At 42.2% G+C, this 20,511-nt stretch overlaps 2 protein-coding genes across 3 annotated transcripts in view; one reads left to right on the top strand and one right to left on the bottom strand.

Moving 5' to 3' along the window:
• slc35g2a (solute carrier family 35 member G2a) overlaps positions 1-14,033 on the bottom strand; it is a 31,457-nt gene extending 17,424 nt beyond the window's left edge. The window contains exon 1 of the mRNA XM_060052617.1: positions 13,607-14,033. Within this exon, the coding sequence (XP_059908600.1) occupies positions 13,607-13,703 (97 nt within the window). The 5' untranslated portion in view covers positions 13,704-14,033. The remainder of the gene's footprint in view (positions 1-13,606) is intronic.
• The window catches only part of stag1a (STAG1 cohesin complex component a), a 38,393-nt gene that overhangs the window by 1,371 nt on the left and 16,511 nt on the right, over positions 1-20,511 (top strand). For both annotated transcript variants that reach the window (XM_060052613.1, XM_060052612.1), the window contains exons 2-4: positions 18,909-19,135; positions 19,822-19,942; positions 20,301-20,456. In XM_060052613.1, the coding sequence (XP_059908596.1) occupies positions 19,107-19,135; positions 19,822-19,942; positions 20,301-20,456 (306 nt within the window). In that variant the 5' untranslated portion in view covers positions 18,909-19,106. The remainder of the gene's footprint in view (positions 1-18,908; positions 19,136-19,821; positions 19,943-20,300; positions 20,457-20,511) is intronic.

The raw sequence follows: 20,511 nt of genomic DNA, 5'->3' as shown, positions 1-20,511 counted from the left end.
CAGGTGTGCTTGTTGCTTTCTGCTGGTTTATTATTTCTGGAATGTCAGAACTATGGAATTGTATTCGATATCCATGCTGTGAATGGTTGTACATCAGTCTATTCGATTTTTCTGTAATGGGGTTTACTTATTGATCAGGCTTTTTTGTTAATAATCAGGTATGTGCCTTTTGACAGAAAAGCTCAAAACTATGAAGGTAGCTTATGTTTGTGCACTTGGATAATCCTCAGCCAACTCCACTTAAACCACAGCATTCCTCCACTCTTAAACAATGGGAAATATAAGACCATCAGGGAACTAGTTGGCTACTTAAAACAGCTGGCAACGGTTCCTGTACAGAACAGTTACCGAGATGAACTGACTTGGTTGTAGTCTCAGGCTCGCATTGATACGTTTCAATGCAAGCATTTACATTTTCTGTGATTATATTGTACTGTGAATTCAATCAATTGTCATTGGCGGTAATGTAGAAATACCATCATTTTTATTTGATTATGTGCATGGTATTCACACATTAATCAGAAAGATCTGCTGCACAAACATCACATTACTGAAATCATGTGATAATTAAACAATATCTACCATTCTATGCTGTTAAAAGTATTCTACTTTTATCAAGGTCCCGTGCTAACAGTAGATACTGACTAAACGAATCCAATGGACGTCACCTAGCCATGAGCAGAAATGAAACTTCAAATGAAAAGACTTATGTCTGACCCACATCCTTCTATAAACTCATGCTGCACCAGACTATGAAAGTGCCTTCGACATCAGCCAGGGGCTGTTATTTCAGTGACCCTGTCTGACGATGATGGCAATCGCAGGCAGAAATACTTCTCTTCTATTGTCCAGTTTTCTGGCTGCCCCTGTGACTCTCCTTTTGACACAGAGTAGAACGGAAAATAAGATATTTTGGCTGGTTATTCAATCGTCCTCCAATATATGTCAGCCGTACATGCTTGTATACTATATTGGAGCCAAAAACACAATGTAAATGTGAGAGAAGAAAGAAAACGCAAATATCGTCCGATAATATCGGCCGGCCACTACTCATGATAATTGTGACATTGTCAACCCAACGACACCACACCCAAGTGGTCTTCCTCTGACAAACAAGGAACACATTATGACCAAAAGTATTTGCATTGACCAAATGGTATTTTACAAATCCCACCGGCTTTCCAAATATTAGGTGGCAATCAGATACTTGTTTAAAGCCATAAGTGGCAAATGATTGATACTGGTACTGCTCTTGTATTGCGTCTGTATTCTGTTGTATTTTTAATCTAGGAGCCTTGACTTGCGGTTGTAGACTGTTGCTCTGCTAAATCCTATCAGATCTATCATAGTGATCTGCTATTGTTCCTGACTGCAGCTGTGCCTGGAATAGTTGAAAATTACTTTTCCAATGAAAACCTTTAATGGCCAATTTAAAACCTCTTGGCCTGTGGTTTTGAAGCTTTATAAAATTACCACAAATATGTATTGTAGATGTATGTTGACTTAGCTAGGCTATTGGCTTATATAGTAAATGAAAATATCTATTACTACAATGATGGTATATCCCATTTAATGGATGCTTTTTTGCCGAAGTTATTCAAATCCATTGCATACATTGTCAGCTAGACTTACCCCAGAGGGGATCGAAACCCTGGCCTTGATGTTCAATGCAAATGTACACCAACAGTTGAGCTGCATAGAACCTTCCAAATAATCATGTAATACATTTTAGTAAAACAAAAACCGACAGGGTCATGGCAGTTGGTTACTAGTCTGGCTGAACGGAAGTGGACAGCGTCTATTGCCTAGCGTCGGATTTGGCCGCGACTCCTCCCCTTCCGGTTGCTGGCGTTCCCGTATTGTACTCCCCCTCAAACTCGGAAACTAGGCAGTATGGCGAGTTTTGAAGAGGACTTTGACGGCGCTGTAAAGTTGGCATGTTTGGCTCTTTCCGTCGAAAATTGCAAAGAACTGCAAAAGATTTGCTTACAGCATTTGCTGAGGAAGAAAGATGTTCTATTTTGCATGGACACCGCTGCTCCTTCCCGGGCTTAGCCCCGCCCTAGACGATTGTGATTGGTTTAAAGAAATAAAAACAGGCCCGCCCAGTTTCCCCACGGATAGACGGCTCGAGGTAGCATGGCTCCAGACCATTCTACTTGCTGTAGTTTGGTCTGGCTTTGCGAGACTAGTTGGTTACTAATGTTCTGTTTGCATTCTCCATGGTTCATTGTTCCATGTTCCTTGGCTACATCCTACATGTTGGAACATTAGTATTACTGAGTAACAGACAGAAGGCCGGTACATCAGAGACAGCAGCTCAACCTAGCACTGAGTCCTCTCTTTGTGTTAATTGGCTGCAACGGATAGTGATCTATGTACTATTGAGGTCGTAGAATCTATATTGTGATGTGATGTGAGGAGGATGTGGGAATTTGAGATATCTTGAGAACCACCTAGGTTTGACTCTGCAAACTTCTCAATAACGCCTGTAAACTAGGACTGCAAGCGGTCAAACAAGGTATTTTAGCACCTAATTGACTCCACCAGATGTAGAAATGGTTCCATTTCACAATGAAAGAAGACGAAATTGGTGTAGGATGTTAAACTGTTATTATAATTTGGAAGTCGACAAGCTTTGTATTTCTACGGTTATGTGTTATGCGGTACGCAAATATCCCAGAGAACCATTAGGAAAATGATTGCCTGGCTAGTTAAATCAGCGTAACCACACCATTGAGGAACTTGGGCTATTTCATTAGTGAAATGAAAAGCCCGGCTAGTTAAATCAGCGTATCCAAGCATTTGACTATGTAAATGTGACAAAGCGACTTAAAGAACTGCACATCACTGCAGTCAGGCCTGCACAGGAACGGCTTCAACTTAGGAAACTGACCTGTCAGCTAATGCGTTAATGCAGTGGTTCCCAAACGGTTTTAAATTCTTGCAACCCTTTCGTACACTTTTATTTATCTACTTCTATGGACACCATTACCCTACCATTTCTGCCCCTGACCTCAATGTCCAACTGAATTGCTCCATGCTAAGAATGGTTGGTGTGTTTGTTTAAGAAATACCTACCATTATCTCTGTTAGTACAAACATGCACCATCAAATAACTAATATCGCCCTCTCTGCGATACACTTATTTACATATCAGACACCACCAAACTGGACTCGAGTCCGGACCTACACGTTTGGGAACACTGCACTAATGTGTCCAGTGTCACTGGACCTGGAATACTTTTCCAGTATTATGACAGGAGCCCCTCACCAACAGTACTGGCTGCTAACAGTCATCTATAACTGTTAGCTCAGCTGTGTGTGTGTGTGTGTGTGTGTGTGTGTGTGTGTGTGTGTGTGTGTGTGTGTGTGTGTGTGTGTGTGTGTGTGTGTGTGTGTGTGTGTGTGTGTGTGTGTGTGTGTGTGTGTGTGTGTGTTGGCTCCGCAGCAATCTTATCCAATCTCTATTACATGGCTCTGTGGTTGCTAAGCTTCAAGGGGCTTCACTAACCTGCAGCAGATACATCACAAGTCTGGTTAGAGGATGCACTGCGGCCAGACCAGCCGGTTTTAACTACTTCTCTCCCCTAGCCTAACAAGAGCTGAGATGTTTGTATGATGAGGATGTCTCCACTAGTGTATAGCGGATACATTTCTGGCTTGGAGGGCCATGACCCTAGCGTGAATTTGGTATCCCTCTGGCCTACACGTTAATGTTAATATTTAAACAAGATGTTTTTGTTGAAAGTAAGCCTCTATATGAAGTCAATGGGCCTGGGTTGTTTGAAGAATTGATTAGGATAATCATGGTAAATTTGACGTGAACAAAGCCATCTTCAAGTGTTCAAGTTTGGCCATTTTAGACATTCCAGCAAATAATACCGCAAAGCTTCTCATCATTAATTTAGATTACAAACCTTTGTTTAAGTATTGGCAAGAGCATCTTGACTGGCAGTGATTCGGCCAGCCAAAGTCGCTTTTTTTCGTTTTCTTAATGCCAGAGATTTTGAGGTCTTGTTAATCTGTGACATTCAAAACTAACAGCTAATGCAGCATTGCATCAGCTGTTAGCTTTTGTTCTATCCATTTGTATATTCATTACTTTAGGTACATTGTTTACACACTGCATTCTGCTGGACACATACTAATCAAGTTTACTAAGTACTAATAAATGTTGACTTTCTACATCCACAAGCTGAAAGAAATATGCTATTTTCTTCAGTTGTATGTATGAAAATTCATAGACCACCAAAATATCGGAATTTCTTACAAAGAGGTCATAGTGCTTGATATCGCTGCAGACGGGGTCCGAAATGAACACCGGCCAGTCATGTGCGCCATGTGCGACTAGATTTTCCAATTGGCAAGTAAATCTCGGTAAGGCGGTCTGACAAAACTGGCGGGTAAAAGTATGTACCAAAATAGACATGTTATTATATTCAGGCCTGCTGGTTTTCTGACTAAACTCCATGTATTGTCTAGAAATCCGCTCCCTGTTTCTCTGCTTCTGTTGGTTCTAAACACACCAACATCAGAGTGTGTACGAAGACTTTCCGATGATGAGATATGGGAAAGATTTCGAGATTCCTGGATTTAGATCAATTCATTTTAAAATTTAAATAAATAGTAATATCAGTTCTGTTATTTTTTTTTAATTTACTTACATTTATTGTCATCTCACCTTTCCACCAAATGAAATAAGCACCTGGTTTCTTTAGGTCTCAACATAATAACATATCGCAATGAAATGTACTGAGACTAATATATATGCATGTAACACAAAAAAGCCATTTATTATTAAGGTCGGTAAACAATATACTATATATTTTTCCTCTTGTCCCCTTGGCAGGTGAGCCCAAAAAATTTTTTTTCGGCTTCTGACTGCAGATGCATTTCATTTATTCAAAGCATATGATGGGCTGTGTAGCTCAAATGTATGTTCAAGGAAGCAAAGGAGTTGGAGTTCCTTGCCAGCGCTCAGTTGCATGTTTGCACAATAATTTCATTCAAGATAAATGCAACCCAATTCCATGTTTCCATTGTAGGCTCATAAAATCTCATTGTATATCTATAAGGATAAACTATAAACATGGTTGTGGTTGTGTTAGACACACATTTGAGTCTACTAACAAAGCCCGGTATAGCAGAAATGCCCAAAGGCGTGAAATATAATCCGATGCTAGTCTGGCGACTGGCGTGTTTCTATCCGAGCAAACGTAATAAGTGTGTGTGTGTGTGTGTGTGTGTGTGTGTGTGTGCGCGCATCTCAGAAATGCTTGTTGTGTCAAGGAAGGAGGTGTCTCAGTTGCCGGTGACAGCGGTAGATCCTGTACTGCTACTTAGGTGCAGTCAAAGCAAAGCTTTGTGGACTAAAACATCTCATTAAAGTCCCGCCTGCAGAACAGCTGCCGTGGCGCTGCGCGGCTCACACACAGGCCCGGCGAGACCGGCGGCTCGTGTGAGGAGCTAGCACCCGTGGATGAGGGATTATTTCTGTTCTTTGCCCTTCTTTCTGTCCTTCCCTCCCTCCCCTCCATATTTTCTTTCTTTCCACCATCTTTTTTTTTGTACATCCCTCTTAATTTCCATCTCCCTCCTTTTTATATGATTTTCCTTTTGGACATTAGGTAGCTATATCTTAACACGTTTCCAACTTGGATAACTGGTATTCTAATATTTGAGACCGCTTCTAGAATAAACCAAGACAAATGTGACAGAAAAGCATCAAGCACATTGTGATTGGATTCTCTAAAACAGTGGTTCTCAACTGGTCTACCCTCAGGACCCACATCTGTCACTAGTCATTAGATCATGAAATGTATTTGTTAATATTGCAGTAATAAACAATGCCTTCATGCAGTGTTAAAAACATGCATGCCATGCACAGAAAGCTGCAGCAATAAGGGCTGAACTCCATTAAATTATAAGCCATCGAAGCATGAATGAACATGGAAAGAGCAGTTCGTTTTTGATTTTCTTTCTAAGAATAAAGGTTTAGCATATGATCCGTGGCCCATTCGAAATGGTCTCCCGACCCATTTTTTTTTAGATGCGACCCACCGGTTGAGAATCACTGCACTAGAACATTGTTTTCTTTTAAAGAGGGCTATCCTTAACCAAGTCTTTTCCAGGAGCACCATCTGTGGCCTACATTAGATGTAGTGGTCTACAAGCAGAGAGGATAATGCATCGATCTGCCAGGTTACAGTCGTTTATAAAGTTGGCCTCTGGCTGCAAAAAGCCGCAAGATTGATAACCCGAATTACACTGCCTCTTGGGAGGTACAACACACGCACACACTCTCTCACTGCATTGACTTGAGAAGGGATTTCATCAAGTGTTAAGCCTACTTCAGTCCAAGAGATGGACTGGCAAGAAACCAGATGGCCAGAAAATGTCACAGGTTTCACTTAAACTACCAGCTGTAAGCACCCTAAGAAGGGGGGGAGGAGGGATTCAGCTATTAAAGCTGTTTACACTGCCTAGCTAAGTATCGATTCACTTTCCGAAGCACACTGACTTGTGTTTCTATCTATACTAAAAAGTTATTGATTTCTACAGCAGAGATGTTAGTGCAGGATGGGAATATAGTGTATGTGTATATATATATATATATATATATATATATATATATGTCTGTTACTGCTCATTTTATTTGAGTCAAACGTGGAAAAATACATAGCTTTGGATATTCTCTAGTGCTATTGCGTTGTTCTAGGCTAAATGTATTGCTATGAATTCTTGAAAACCCTTGTAGTGCGGGAGCATACCAACGTTTTGAGACTAGTCCTATTAGCTAACACCAGTGTATATCTTGGTGAAACATTACCAGCAGTTATATTTAATATGCACTTCATCCGATGAATAGAACAATATTTATATTCCATTGCATGTAACAATTACAAAAGGGACATGTCGTGCCAGAATGCAGTTCTTATATAATTGGGTAATATTGTGCATGACATAAGCATGGTGATGCAAAATAAGGCTTATTGCGTTTCTGCTATATAGTTACCAAATAACTCTAGTCATTTTACGAGGTGATATGTATGTAGTATGAGGTTATTCCTGCAGATGTTTTTTAGATTAGATGATAGATTATAGCATATGGTTTGTCCAGGTGTATAAAGACAGGAATATCAACCCATGTCAGTTCTTGGGGATAGTCCAGTATATACCGCAGTGCTTGAATAGCTCTCTTCCCCTTCTTGCCAATCTGGTCTCACCACACAAGATTAAACCACCTCCTGTGTTTCGGATCGTCCTCAGTCTCTCCCCGGCACGTATATTAGAGCTCCATACAAGCCACAAACGGGGCTGCCCCATCGGATGAAAATAAAAGCTGTTATGATGTTTTATTCATGGACGGTAGCTGGTTCTTTCACCAAACATTTCCATCGTTGTAGTTGGTGTGCTTAAAAGCCGTTTATGTAACGATAGCAGATAGAATAAACCTTTTTACCCCAACCTCATTGGATGAGTTTGGCATTACCGTCTCATCTCGGTTGAATCACATTCCTCTTTGTGTCAATTAGACGAGCCATAAATCGGAACCTGTTGAACGTTCAGTAGCACGTTAGGATTTGCCTACGCTGCGTTTATTTAAGGACCTTATTTTAATGAGCTGGCTTATGTAAATAAGAGTCCTGGCCCTGGATAGTATCACTTGGTTGGTTGGCTTTGGCTACGCCTATATGCTAGGACGCTAATAGTCAAGGCCACTATGCCTGGATGCTAGGCTGCTATTTTTATTATGTTTCAGACGCCATTAACTCGTCTGCTGTGCTGTTAGCTCATTTGCTCGGGCTCTAGCTTGTGTGCTAGGCCTCTATCTTATATCTTGGGCCGTTTCGGCCTGCTTATGTCTTCTCTGCCTCCACATCAGGCAAATAACAGCTGCAGCTAGAAGGCTTCTCTGGCGAAACCTTCAGTGTCGCCCGGTCATTAGAAACGAATAATGTAGAGAGGGTAATTGTGTGTGTGTGTGTGTGTGTGTGTGTGTGTGTGTGTGTGTGTGTGTGTGTGTGTGTGTGTGTGTGTGTGTGTGTGTGTGTGTGTGTGTGTGTGTGTGTGTGTGTGTGTGTGTGTGTGTGTGTGTGTGTGTGTGTTTATTGCTCATGTGAGACAGCCTTTTTATCTGAGTGTGCCTCTCTCTGTGTGTGTGTGTGTGTCTCATGGTTTTGTTTCCGTGTGTGATTCCCGTCCCTCTCTCTCTCTCTCTCTCTCTCTCTCTCTCTCTCTCTCTCTCTCTCTCTCTCTCTCTGTCTCTCTGTTGTGCAAAAATGATAGAGCATGGGAGCGAATCTGGGCCAAGGTGAGAGAGCGACAGAGAGGGGGAGAGGAGGAAAATAATGTGAGACGGTGTAGATACAGAACAAATTACCTTTTCCCCTCCTTTGTTTCTCTCTTGAGACCCTCTTCCCCCCCCCCCCCCCCCCCCCCTTATCGCTCCCTCCGGTTGAGGGCTGTTGCTCTCTCACCTCCGACCCCTCCTTCTCACCCTCTGACAACGCACACACACCAAATCACACTCTCTCGTGGTTCGAGAGAGCGAGCAAGTGCCAGAGATTGAGACAGGGAGAGAGAGATGTGTCTTTCATCTTTTCCTTTTTTCCTCAACCTTTCCCCTCATTCTCTGTTTATCAGTTATTCAGCAAGCTCTACCTCAGGACATTAAAAATATATTCACCTAGGGCTACATCTCTCTCTCTCTCTCTCTCCAGATTTCCTTAGTTAAACAAGCCACCTAGAGGGTTGCTATAACAGATGGTTGTGTGTGTGTGTGTGTGTGCATGTATGTTTGTCCTGTTCGATGACTGGTCTAATTATTCCTGGTGGTATAATCCTAATTTGTTTAAAGTGGACCGCCACGGTGGACCGTCGGGGATTAAACGGGATTATCCGTGTTCTCTGATTTGGACTGCATTGGCCGTGAAACGAAGGCTTTGATTCTCTTCTCACTACCGTCTCATCCTATTGGAACAGAAGCCCCCTGTGATCCGTTTGGGTGGCTGTGCCAGTGTGCCGGTGTTGTAATTCAGCTCTGCTGAGGTGTCCTTGGGCCAGGCATTTTAATTGCTGACTCTATTGACTCTTAAAAGCGGGATGGGCTTTTGGTCTGTCGCTCCTTCTTGTGTCATCGGTACAGGAAAGGATGAGAGTTTTAAATTGTCTGACATACCTAATTTATAGCAGAAATTGTGAGCAGCTCAAATACAAAAGGACTTCATTGTAAAGCCTCGGCCAGAAGGTTGCTTCAGCAAATAATGTAGTTGCTAAAGTCACAACTGCAATAATAATCTTTGACTCATTATTAAGTCATTAGGCAGACTCCTTTATCTGATAGCAGACTCACAGGGAATTTGAGATGCATGCCCTCAGGTAGACACTACCCTGACCTCTCCTGTACCCATATTTAAGAATTATTACCAAGAAGATGAGTAGGCTGGTAAAATCACTGTTGGTGGTACTGTTGGCATAACAAGTCACCAGAGACCGAAGGGATGTCTTAAATCAGCCTGCTCTGTCTGATGAGAAGGAAAGCCCAGCATCAAATATAGATTGTGTGTATGATCAAAAACAGAGAAAAGCGACCGAATGAGAAGCCGAGAAAAAATAGCATGAATTATTCATTTTTTTATAATTTAAAACAGACTATTGTGTGTATGGTTTCGGCGTTGTATGTATTTTTAAAAAAACCGACACAAACAAAATAAAAATGTATATAGACTGCTACTACTAATTGATCAATCACTGTTTCAGCCCAATCCATAACCCCCCCCCCCCAACCACATCTCACTGACGAATTCCGGCACATTCTCTCACCAGCTGAATCAGTACCCTTGAATTAACAATAACTTTTCCATACCAACATAGCTGTGTTCTCACCCCTGTAACTTGTATCTGTCAAATTAAGATGAGATAAAATAAGATATACGTTCTCTATTAATCTCAGCAGAGAAAATGTAGGAATTATTAAATTAGGACTAAGCTCACGTCAAAGGGTTGCCTGCAGAGTGAATTACATTTCTGATAATGTAAATCTAGCAACGATTGTGTTGCATTTGTGTGTGTGTGTGTGTGTGTGTGTGTGTGTGTGTGTGTGTGTGTGTGTGTGTGTGTGTGTGTGTGTGTGTGTGTGTGTGTGTGTGTGTGTGTGTGTGTGTGTGTGTGTGTGTGTGGGTGGGTGGGTGGGTGGGTGGGTGGGTGGGTGGGTGGGCGTGCTTTTTACTTTTCATATTCCCTAAATTGGTTTTGAATAAAGGAAATGGTCTAGAGGGAACCAGCAGAATAACTGGTCATTGATAGCGTGTACTGTAGGGTTTGGCCATTATACGTTCCTACTCTAATCCTCTCTCTCTGTTTTCATTCACTGTTATCAGAATAACTGTTATCATGGATTTTGCAGAAGCCATGTACTGCTGTTTAGTTGTATTACCTGAGACACCTCTCCCTCTGCGATCAATTGATCTAGCTCAGATGGCTGCTATTCATGAATCACAATTGTACACTTTTGTAATCCAAATCAATCTCCGCTTCTGCAACAAACATTTTTGTTTAAAAAAAATAAATGTGACCGAGGTTGGCTGTAACTCCCCACCTCCTTCTCCTCCTCACTGAGTTCTGCAGATGTAAGCAGTAGAGCACCAGGCTGTCTGTGCTAATCAGACGCCAAGTTAGCGTAGGGAGCGCAGAGATATCTGCCGCAGCCGCAGCAACACAACCTCTGGACCAAGGCGTTGGCTAAAATCCAGGAGGTAATCATTATCTCCAAATAAACATGTGCATAAAGACAGAGAAATATTTAGAGTATTCCCTTGTAAACAAGGGTTGCAGAGGGTAATTGACCCTGTTTGTTTGGTTCCAGTGATAGTAGGCCTGCACGATTCGGTGAAAAATATTAATATAATACGATTCTTTAGCTTAGAATTGATATCACGATTCTCTGCCACGATTTTTTTCTTTGCCTTTTATGACTACTGAACCAACCCCACACACCTGTAAATGAAGGCTTAAAAAAAAATAAAAAATCAAAGTAACGTAAAACTTAAATCCACACAGGGGCGAATTGAGATCGCGATTTTATAACAATTTATCGTGCAGGCCTAAGTGATAGTCCAGCCGTGTGTGTGTGTGTGTGTGTGTGTGTGTGTGTGTGTGTGTGTGTGTGTGTGTGTGTGTGTGTGTGTGTGTGTGTGTGTGTGTGTGTGTGTGTGTGTGTGTGTGTGTGTGTGTGTCTTCTGAAAGAAGAGGGAAGTGACAACCTTTTTATTTTACGATGGTGACTGACTTCACACAGCCGTGTGGCTGACAGTCAAGATCAAGGGGACCTTGCACCCATGTGTGATCTACTCACTCGCAATTTACCATCCTATATTAAAGGGGTAGTCTTGCACCACCAGGTGCAATGAGCAATTACAAGCCATTTACAAATCCTGCCCTATGTTCCATCCATCATACACCTATGTTTGTATGGTGGATACACAGATAGCCCAAGCTTGGAGGGATGTTTGTATGGTGGATACACAGATAGCCCAAGCTTGGAGGGATGGGACAACATACAAGTTTTATTACGGATCACGATGAAAAACACCCATAAGTTGTGGATTTCCATCGTAGTTATTATCGTGAATTGCGATAATTGTGAATATCAAGAGTCAAGACATTGAGTCGCTATATCTTTGGCCAGGATAATCGTGACAGGAGATTTTGGGATTGTCCCTCGTTAGAACATTCCACTGGGTGGACACGCCCACGTGTGATGTCACTATAAAATCTTGAAATGGCTATTCAACATCACACCTGGGCCCGGATTAACTTTAATCCTGATTCAGATCTGATTATCATATCTGATGTTGACTGCTTTAATCCTACAAATCGTCACCTACTGCATGTGAAGAACAACATAAAGAATACCCTGGTGACATTTTGAGCCATTTTCTTTATAAATAAAAAACTGCTTCGGACAGGTTTGTTATTTAAAACAGTTTTGATTACAGATGGAGAAAGTGGCGGTTGGAACTATCCATATTCATGAATTAAATCAGATCGGTTCACAATTTCTGATGATAAAATAGCCCTTTTAATAGGTTGTTTGAGCTCGGACACATGAAACTCTGTTATCTCTGGACTTTTGGTATAGGGCTAGAACTCTCTTGTGTGTCATATATGTGTATATATAAATATATATATATGTGTATGTATATATATATATATATATATATATATATATATATGAGAGAGTGTAATCAACTGAATCCTTGGCAGTCTGATTTGTGAAGCTTTTTTTTATGCCACCCACTTGGATTCCAATCTCTTTATTTACTTCAACGCTTTCTCATTATTCTCCTATGGCAGTGCTTGGCGCAGCTGATTTGTCTAGCACCTTATTTAATGTAATTTTTATATTGATTAGACCGCTGCTGTCGACAGCCCTGAACTCAGGAGACTAGGCCTTTGAAATAGAAGCCTACTCCGAGGCAGACCAATGGGAATCTATCAAGAACAACTGTTTGTAAACCACTTTATGACCATTGACAATTAAGAGGAACTGAAAATCGTTTCAAGTAAAACTGTGTGTGTAGTTTACGTCATCAGATATATATATTTTTTTAAGTCATCGTTTCAGTCTTGCTCTTCGTGTTGGTAATGTTGAAGAATTTTCAGTCAAACTGTGATACAATTAAATGAAATCGAAGAGAATATCTGGCATATAAAAGTAAATTCCATCCATTGTAATGCACTCACTCATTCATTAACTCAATCTCTCACACAAACACACACACTGGACTCAAGGGATGTTGCAAAGAATGTAATGCCCTCTGCAACCCTTGTTTGCAAATATACCTTCAATATTTCACTGTGGATACCAGGACTGAGTTCTTTAGGAGACGGTTATAATTGACAGGACTCAAGCCAGCAGTGTGCTCCAGAGGTTGTGCTCAGTGCTGCTGCTGCCTCTGCTGACTCGGTTATCTTGGCGCGCGCTAACTTGGGCGTCTGATTACCACAGCCTGGTGCTCAGTGCTCACACACACGCACACACATATGCACGTCACGCACACACAGTAAAGTTGAAAGCCTCCTGAACCAAATCGTGCCACAGTTGGTGTTGGAAACAGGTGTGTTCAGATTCAGACGTAGGGGTAAAGAAGACACAGTCTTGGTAAAGACAGTCTTTACCACAGGCGCGGGAGCAGCTCTCTGTCTCTGGCCGGTAATATATATGAGTGCCTCCACAGTGTCCTCATGCAGCTCTTTTTCCTACATTTCTTTCTAACTTTAAGTTATGGATCTGTCAACAGTTGATTATAAGCGCTCAAAACTTACTTTTGTGCTGGGTCTTCTGAGTGGGAAAATATAAGGCTCTATCTGATTAATTAACCGTATCGTTTGTAAGTTAATTTTCTTGGGCATCTTTGAATCAACGATGGATGTTTGCATCAATGTTGGTGTTGCTGTTCATGATATTGTCAGGTTTTGTGGATGTACTGCCAGGTGTTTAAAGGTGTCACGGTGAGCGTTTCCCCACCACAGGGCTTGTGATCCTGTTCATATAAAACTCATGTACACTTGCAAAGATTTACAGTGTCTTGCTCCTTACCGTGACATGAATCTCCTGTTGTATAATCAGTGGGAGTTGAAGTTAGACCATTTAGACAGGTGAGAGCTTTACCTTTCGGCAAATAGAAATATCCCATGTATTTATTTGCAGCGATATTTATATAGATTAATATAGCATATTGTGCTATCTTTGTCTGGGGGGCCTTACCCCTGAGAGGGACTTATCTGTACGGGGGCCAGAGGAACTGGGACAGAGCCAACCAGAAACATGATCACAACTCAATGTGTAATCATTAGCCATTGTTATCTGGTGGAAGTCGACAGTAGCCATCGCTATACAAACATGCAGCGTTAAAAAATTGTTGAGTTAATTTATCTTTTCAAATGCATCCCATTTAAACTGAATCAGTTGGTGGAAAAGAAATGATCGAACATTGTTGATTTGATTTGTTCTTCTACGAGTTTTGAACTATATATATACTTATATGATACATGAAAGTATGGTGCAATCTTACTTCTTAGTGGTTGAGCAAGTTCGTATTTCATTCGTAGCAGGTAGTAGTTAGGAATAATTCTCAAGGCTGCCGGTAGGCTGTGGACATGGGGGAGGGATCGAACCCAGAACCTTTGTGCTGAACGCTGACCTATGTTTTAAAATGAATGTTTCTTTAAAATGGTACTGTACCCCGGGCTTCTATTAAACACTGCTACTATACTACTACACTGCAGAGCTGGGTAGTTTGGCTGCGTCTGTCATAACATCACCCATCAAATATAAAAAAGAAAATGGATTACCCCTGCTAGTGTTTATAAAAGGCTTGGGCAATTTGACTCAGGAACTCCCGGTGCAACTGTCAAAACACCTTGTGGAGCCGTTGGCAAATACACCAATACACCAATTTACCTCCAACACGGTGTGTGTAGTACAGAGCTCAGCCTATCGCAAAGTGATTACAGTCCGCTCAGACGGCCGTGTCAGCTCGCTTGTACTGCTACTCGGGGTGCAGACTGCCGACCTTGAGATACTCATTACCATTTTAATGCAGAATCAATGATTTCTTTCCTTCTTCCTACTGTAGAAAATAGATTGCTGCAGAATGTTTTTATGCAGAACATATCTAATTTAGTATGTATTGATATTGAACACTTTTTTATTGTAGAAAAAGCCTTATGGTAGAACGTATCAATGCAGAACACGTCCAACTGAAGAAAACAACAATGACGAACGTATTAATACAGAACATTTCCTACTGTAGAAAACACTGCTGTAGAACATATGAATACAGAACACTTCCTACTGTAGATAACACATTATTGTAGAACAGATTACTGTAGAACCGAACGTATAATACAGAAAACTTCTGTAAAAAACACTTTAGTGTAGAACGTATCAATACAGAACCCTTTTCACTGTAGAAAACGCATCACTGTGGAGCGGATTACTCTAGAACGTATAATACAGTACACTTCTTACCGTAGAAAGCACATTATTGTAGAACGTATCAATACGGAACCCTTCCTACTGTAGAGTACACCTCACTGTAGAACTGACAGTTTACTGTAGAAGGTATCAATAGAGAGAACCCTTCTTACTGTAGAAAACACCACTGTAGAACTGACAGTTTACTGTAGAACGTATCAATAGAGTACACACTCTACTGTAGAACACCTCTCTTGGAGCCGGTGGACTGGAAGTGTGTCTCCCGGCTACTCAGAGCTCTGCATCCTTTAGTAGCAGCAGCAGCAGCAGCAGTGCTGTGTGGTTCCCTCTACGAGGTGGTGTGTTTTATAACACTAAGCCGTCGCAGGGGGCGTAATACCGGCCAATTACGATGGCCACTCTCAGGTTGTCGTAATACGATAAATTATCCGCCGGGAACCCGGGTACACTACGTGTGCGATGCTGCGTGTGTGTGGGCTTATTGAATGAGCCCACACACACGCACTGACGCACGCACTGACGCACGCACTGACGCACACACACACACACACACACACACACACACACACACACACACACACACACACACACACACACACACACACACACACACACACACACACACACACACACACACACACACACACACACACACACACACACACACACACACACACACACAGGTGTGTGTGTGTGTGTTTGTGTGTTTTCTTGGTTCAGCCCGTTTCGTGTAGTATGTCATAATCACTTATTGATTTATTGACTGACAGCGTCTGTAAAGGAATGACATATACACATTGTGTACAAAACCATATCAGGTTGTATCAGGCTTGTGTTTGGTATCATATTTCCAGGACTTTCTTTTTTTATCTCTACCTTCAAAAATACAATCATGAAGTGATGAGTGACTTGGCTGTATGAAAGACTGTCAGTAATCTAGAGTTCTACAACCTACTATTTTTCTATTTTTGCTTTTGACCTGACGTTTTTGTTTTGTCTCTAAACAACACACCCAAAATATGATACTATGCAAAATATGTTAAAGTACCGTCTTCCGGTAACCCCCGGCAACCACAGTTAGTTTCCACAGACCTGACTTATCAATCAGCGAACGCTAACAAACCGGTTCAGCACAGTTCACACTCGACCTGACCTGACACTATACAGTGCCCAAACTGGTCGGTTCCGGACTCCGAGCCAATCAAACATAGCCATCGTCCGGCTTTATGACCTGCGACGGTTGCCGTGGTAACACGCAGTGCGTGACGTGCATGTTAAGTGGTTCACAGATGCTCCCCTGACGTGTCTCTCTCACTCTCTGCAGTTTTTTTTATACTTAGGCTCCAAAGCACACACACACACACACACACACACGGTTACATTGTAGTCAAAGCAGCCCTCGACTGTTTAACTTCACAATGCGGCCGTAACACTGCTGTGTGTGTGTGTGTGTGGGTTGGGTGGGTGGGTTGTGGGTGTGTTCAATAATGGCTTCTCTCACTTCCACATAAGTACCAAATAAACAGTCTGTCATATCTAAATAGGTCCCACAGTATGTGTCATAGCTATCTCTATCTTTCACTCTCTATTTTTCTTTATAATCTTAGAAGACACACACACACACACACACACACACACACACACACACACACACACACACACACACACACACACACACACACACACACACACACACACACACACACACACACACACACACACACACACACACACACACCACTAACCCTAACACACACACGTTCAAACAATAACCCACGTTCTATAACCTGTGAAGTCGATAATGTCATCGTTGGTCGGTTGGAATGGTTTAAATTCCAGCTAGAATAGAGGGGCAGTCAGCCCATGGCCAGCAGTAGCAGGGCAATACCCACTGCACACTCCTAGGCTTTGGTATTAGGAGTGTGGTTGTCTGTGTGTAGAGATGAGATGTGGTGTTCATTGGGGATTATCTTTCCCATACTTCATTACACACACACACGCTCTCTCACTCACACATACACATACAGAGACAGACAAACACACACACACACATGACCCCAGAATTGTTTCTTTAACAGAGAAAACAATCGCATCACAACCTCAGATACAGGCTCCTTCCTGGAGAGAGTCACGCAGACAGACAGAGACATACACCAAGGGAGAGAATCAAACAGAAAGAGTGTGTGTGTGTGTGTGTGTGTGTGTGTGTGTGTGTGTGTGTGTGTGTGTGTGTGTGTGTGTGTGTGTGTGTGTGTGTGTGTGTGTGTGTGTGTGTGTGTGTGTGTGTGTGTGGGTTCTAGTTGAAAACCATTTAATGATTTACAATAACCAACTGATCAGTTTCATTCATGCTCACGAATATGAACTGTCGAAAGCGTGTCATTTTACCTAAATCACATATCGCAGAACTTTAAAATGAAAATATAAAATAAGAAAAGTTTACCTGTACTGTGTCAGTAAGACTTGTATTTGACGAAGCTTGGAACCCATATTGTGAATGTGATCAAGAAATTCTAGATTCTTCCAACAACAGAGTAAAATTTAAATAAATAAATAATAAATTCTGTTTAGAAAGTTTGAATAGCTGCTTTTCTTCATCATGACACTGCAACATGATCACTAATCAACTTTATCACAATTAGTTATTTAATATATTATCTTCTCGATCTGAACCGTATTGTTTTTGATCCCTGTGGTTGGTCACAGTTAGTTGCTGCTGTATTTGTGTCGGAGAGTCAGAGGCAGCCCTGCCAAAGCTGTTATACTGTACAAACCGTGAAAAAGAGAGTATTTAAATACACACTTTCTTAGCCTGCCCCCTACTGTTGCCCAGGCCTTGTTTCATTCACACAGTCATACACACACGCACAGACACACACATACATTCACACACTTAAGACTACTGCTGAGGAAAATACACATGCTACACAGTATGTAAAGTGATAAAAGTGACCATAAGCTCCAGGAGTGTTTTATAGAAGCCTAAGTTAATTTTCGAATACAACCTTTAGCTGGATAGAATTAAATTAAACTGTTAAGACTCTGGTGTTAGACTTGGGGTCGAGGACTTTGTGGATCATACTGCCCCCGCTGGTTAAGTGGTGGTACTGCACAAACAGGTCTCGGCTGCTTCATTATCATACAAACAGGTAGTAGACCGTTACCTAATTGTCTCCTTACCAGTCGCCAGTCCTAATGCGTTTGCCCTCAGAGTCAAACTGCTAATGTGTCTACAAAGCATCTTGCGGTTGATTCTGCTGTTTTGTCTGTGTGATTGGTTTCAACTGTTGGCTATACTTCCTTTCCGTTAATTTAATTGAGGATTTTATAACAAATCTTTGGCAATAATGAAATAAAATCACTCGAGTACATTCAGATTTGTATTGCATTATACCACTTTAACTATTTTTATATATAATGTTAACAATTATGATACATTTATTTTTACTTCAAATCACCCGTTCCTATTCTTACTTTTAATCAAAGCTTCGTACACAAAAACAACACAAAGACACATTTGCTAAACGTTTTTTCTAACTTCAATTTAGTACATCAACAAATGGTCCACCACATTATTTGGCTGTTGTAGTTCTCAACGTGGCCAGTTGGTGTCTCCCTCTCCCCTGCTTTTCACCATGTCGATCTTCTGAGAATGACATTAGATCGTCTCCCATTGGTTTGATTGATGGCCAGTGGTCATGTATCCCTTCTCCTATACTCACACCAGGCCTTAACAACACCATGCTTTCATCTTCTCAGGAAAATATTTACATAATAACTAATAATGCATGTACCACCCTTGATAACTTATAATAACATAAAGCATCATAACTCAATGGCTATGTAGATTGACTAAACATCCTTTTGTGTGTGTTTGTTCTTGTGTTGTTTTGTTGTCTAGGGCTTGGAGATTGTTAAGCTGCAGTGCGAGCATCTTTCTCATCGAGTAGACCCCAAACGAAGACCACCCCCTCCCCTTCCCCCTTCCAGTCACACCGCCATCTCAACGTTGCTTCCTGACGACGACCCCGACGACGGGCACACACACCCAAACACACACACAGCTTGCAGATCGTGCCGCGACCCCTGATTGGCCAGGATGATCACCTCCGAGCTCCCCGTCCTGCAGTAAGTCCGGGTCTATGCCAAATAAGCCACCATTTAATAACAATGTTTGAGGCGGCGGTGGCCTGTGATGCATTCTGCTCCACGGGGGTTCAATGGGTTTACCTGTTCCCCAAAAACTAGAAAAAAATGCTGTGGACGGTTTGGTTTTTGAAAGGCGTAACTTTAACGTCCTACTTAAAGGGCTTTTAATGGTTCCACGTCCCCACAACGCACGGGGGTCACGGACCCCTTACGTCTGTGCGTACCCTCCTTGCGTCCACCGCAAGGGTCAGACGTGCGGCTCCCAAAAATCGTGACCTTCCGTCGAGGCGACGCAGCAGAAAGGGCTGTGATTGGTCCGCTTACTAAAACCCGACGCAGAACCATAAACGTTCACGGCCGCGTCGAAGCGTCTGCGTGGTCTTTGCGTTGCGGGAACGTGGGACCATAAAAAGGCCTTAGGCCGGCACCTTTTAGCGTACGACTTTTAGAAACAGCTTTTGAACCATGTTTTGGGTACAAAAAGTATTGTTGGATTGTGTGTGTCAGTGTCTGCATGTAACCAACTGTGTAAAAAAAAAAAAAAAAAGAAGTAACTATATATTTCAAGTCAAGTTGAAGCTTTTGAAGCATGTTTTGGGTTTAAAAAGGTCCATCTGAAATGCCAGTCTCGTCGTTGGGGTCTCATTGTCGCTGACCCTTCCCAGGGACTCGTCCAACGAGTCGGCGGCCCCCGACGCCGTCAGCCTGAGCATGAGCATGAGCGAGATCGAGGACCCCGAGGTGAAGGGGAAGAAGAAGAGGGGGAGGCCCGGGAAGCAGCAGCAGGTGAGGCCCGCTCTCTGTGTGGATCTCTGGCTCTGTGGGTCTCCACTGGGTCCATCTAGCGGCACTTTTTAGACGGCCCCTTCCGTCTTCTTGGTTTGTGTTGGTCTGCATGTAACCACCTGTGTAAAAAAAAGATAATGCAATAATTCAGAATTTATATTAAATGCACTCAAGTATTGCATAGACATGGTATACACATTTGTTAATGTATGCATCTGTCACATGCAAAGGCTCCAGACACACAGGCATATGCATTATGTTTGTCTTGGTCTCATGTGTGAACACTTTTCTATCTTTATTTTATACAGTTCTTAGTGAGACTCTTCATATTGCACCTCTTACCCCCTCCCTCTCACAGTCGGCCACTAAGAAACCCCGGAAGTCTCCGACGGACAAGGCTGTGGGCGTGACCCGAGGGCGAGGGAAAGCCAATGGCGTGGCCGTACACAACGGGGAGGGCGGGGAACCCGTCACCCTGTTTGAAGTGGTCAAACTGGGCAAGAGCGCCATGCAGGTACGTCAACAATATAGGATAATTCTATCAAGAGAGGTTAAGTAAAGATGTTGCG

The sequence above is a fragment of the Gadus macrocephalus genome, chromosome 5 (assembly GCF_031168955.1).
Source record: "Gadus macrocephalus chromosome 5, ASM3116895v1".
Taxonomy (NCBI): Eukaryota; Metazoa; Chordata; class Actinopteri; order Gadiformes; family Gadidae; genus Gadus; species Gadus macrocephalus.
Note: the sequence above shows the minus strand (reverse complement) of the source record. Positions and strands in the feature narration are given on the sequence as shown.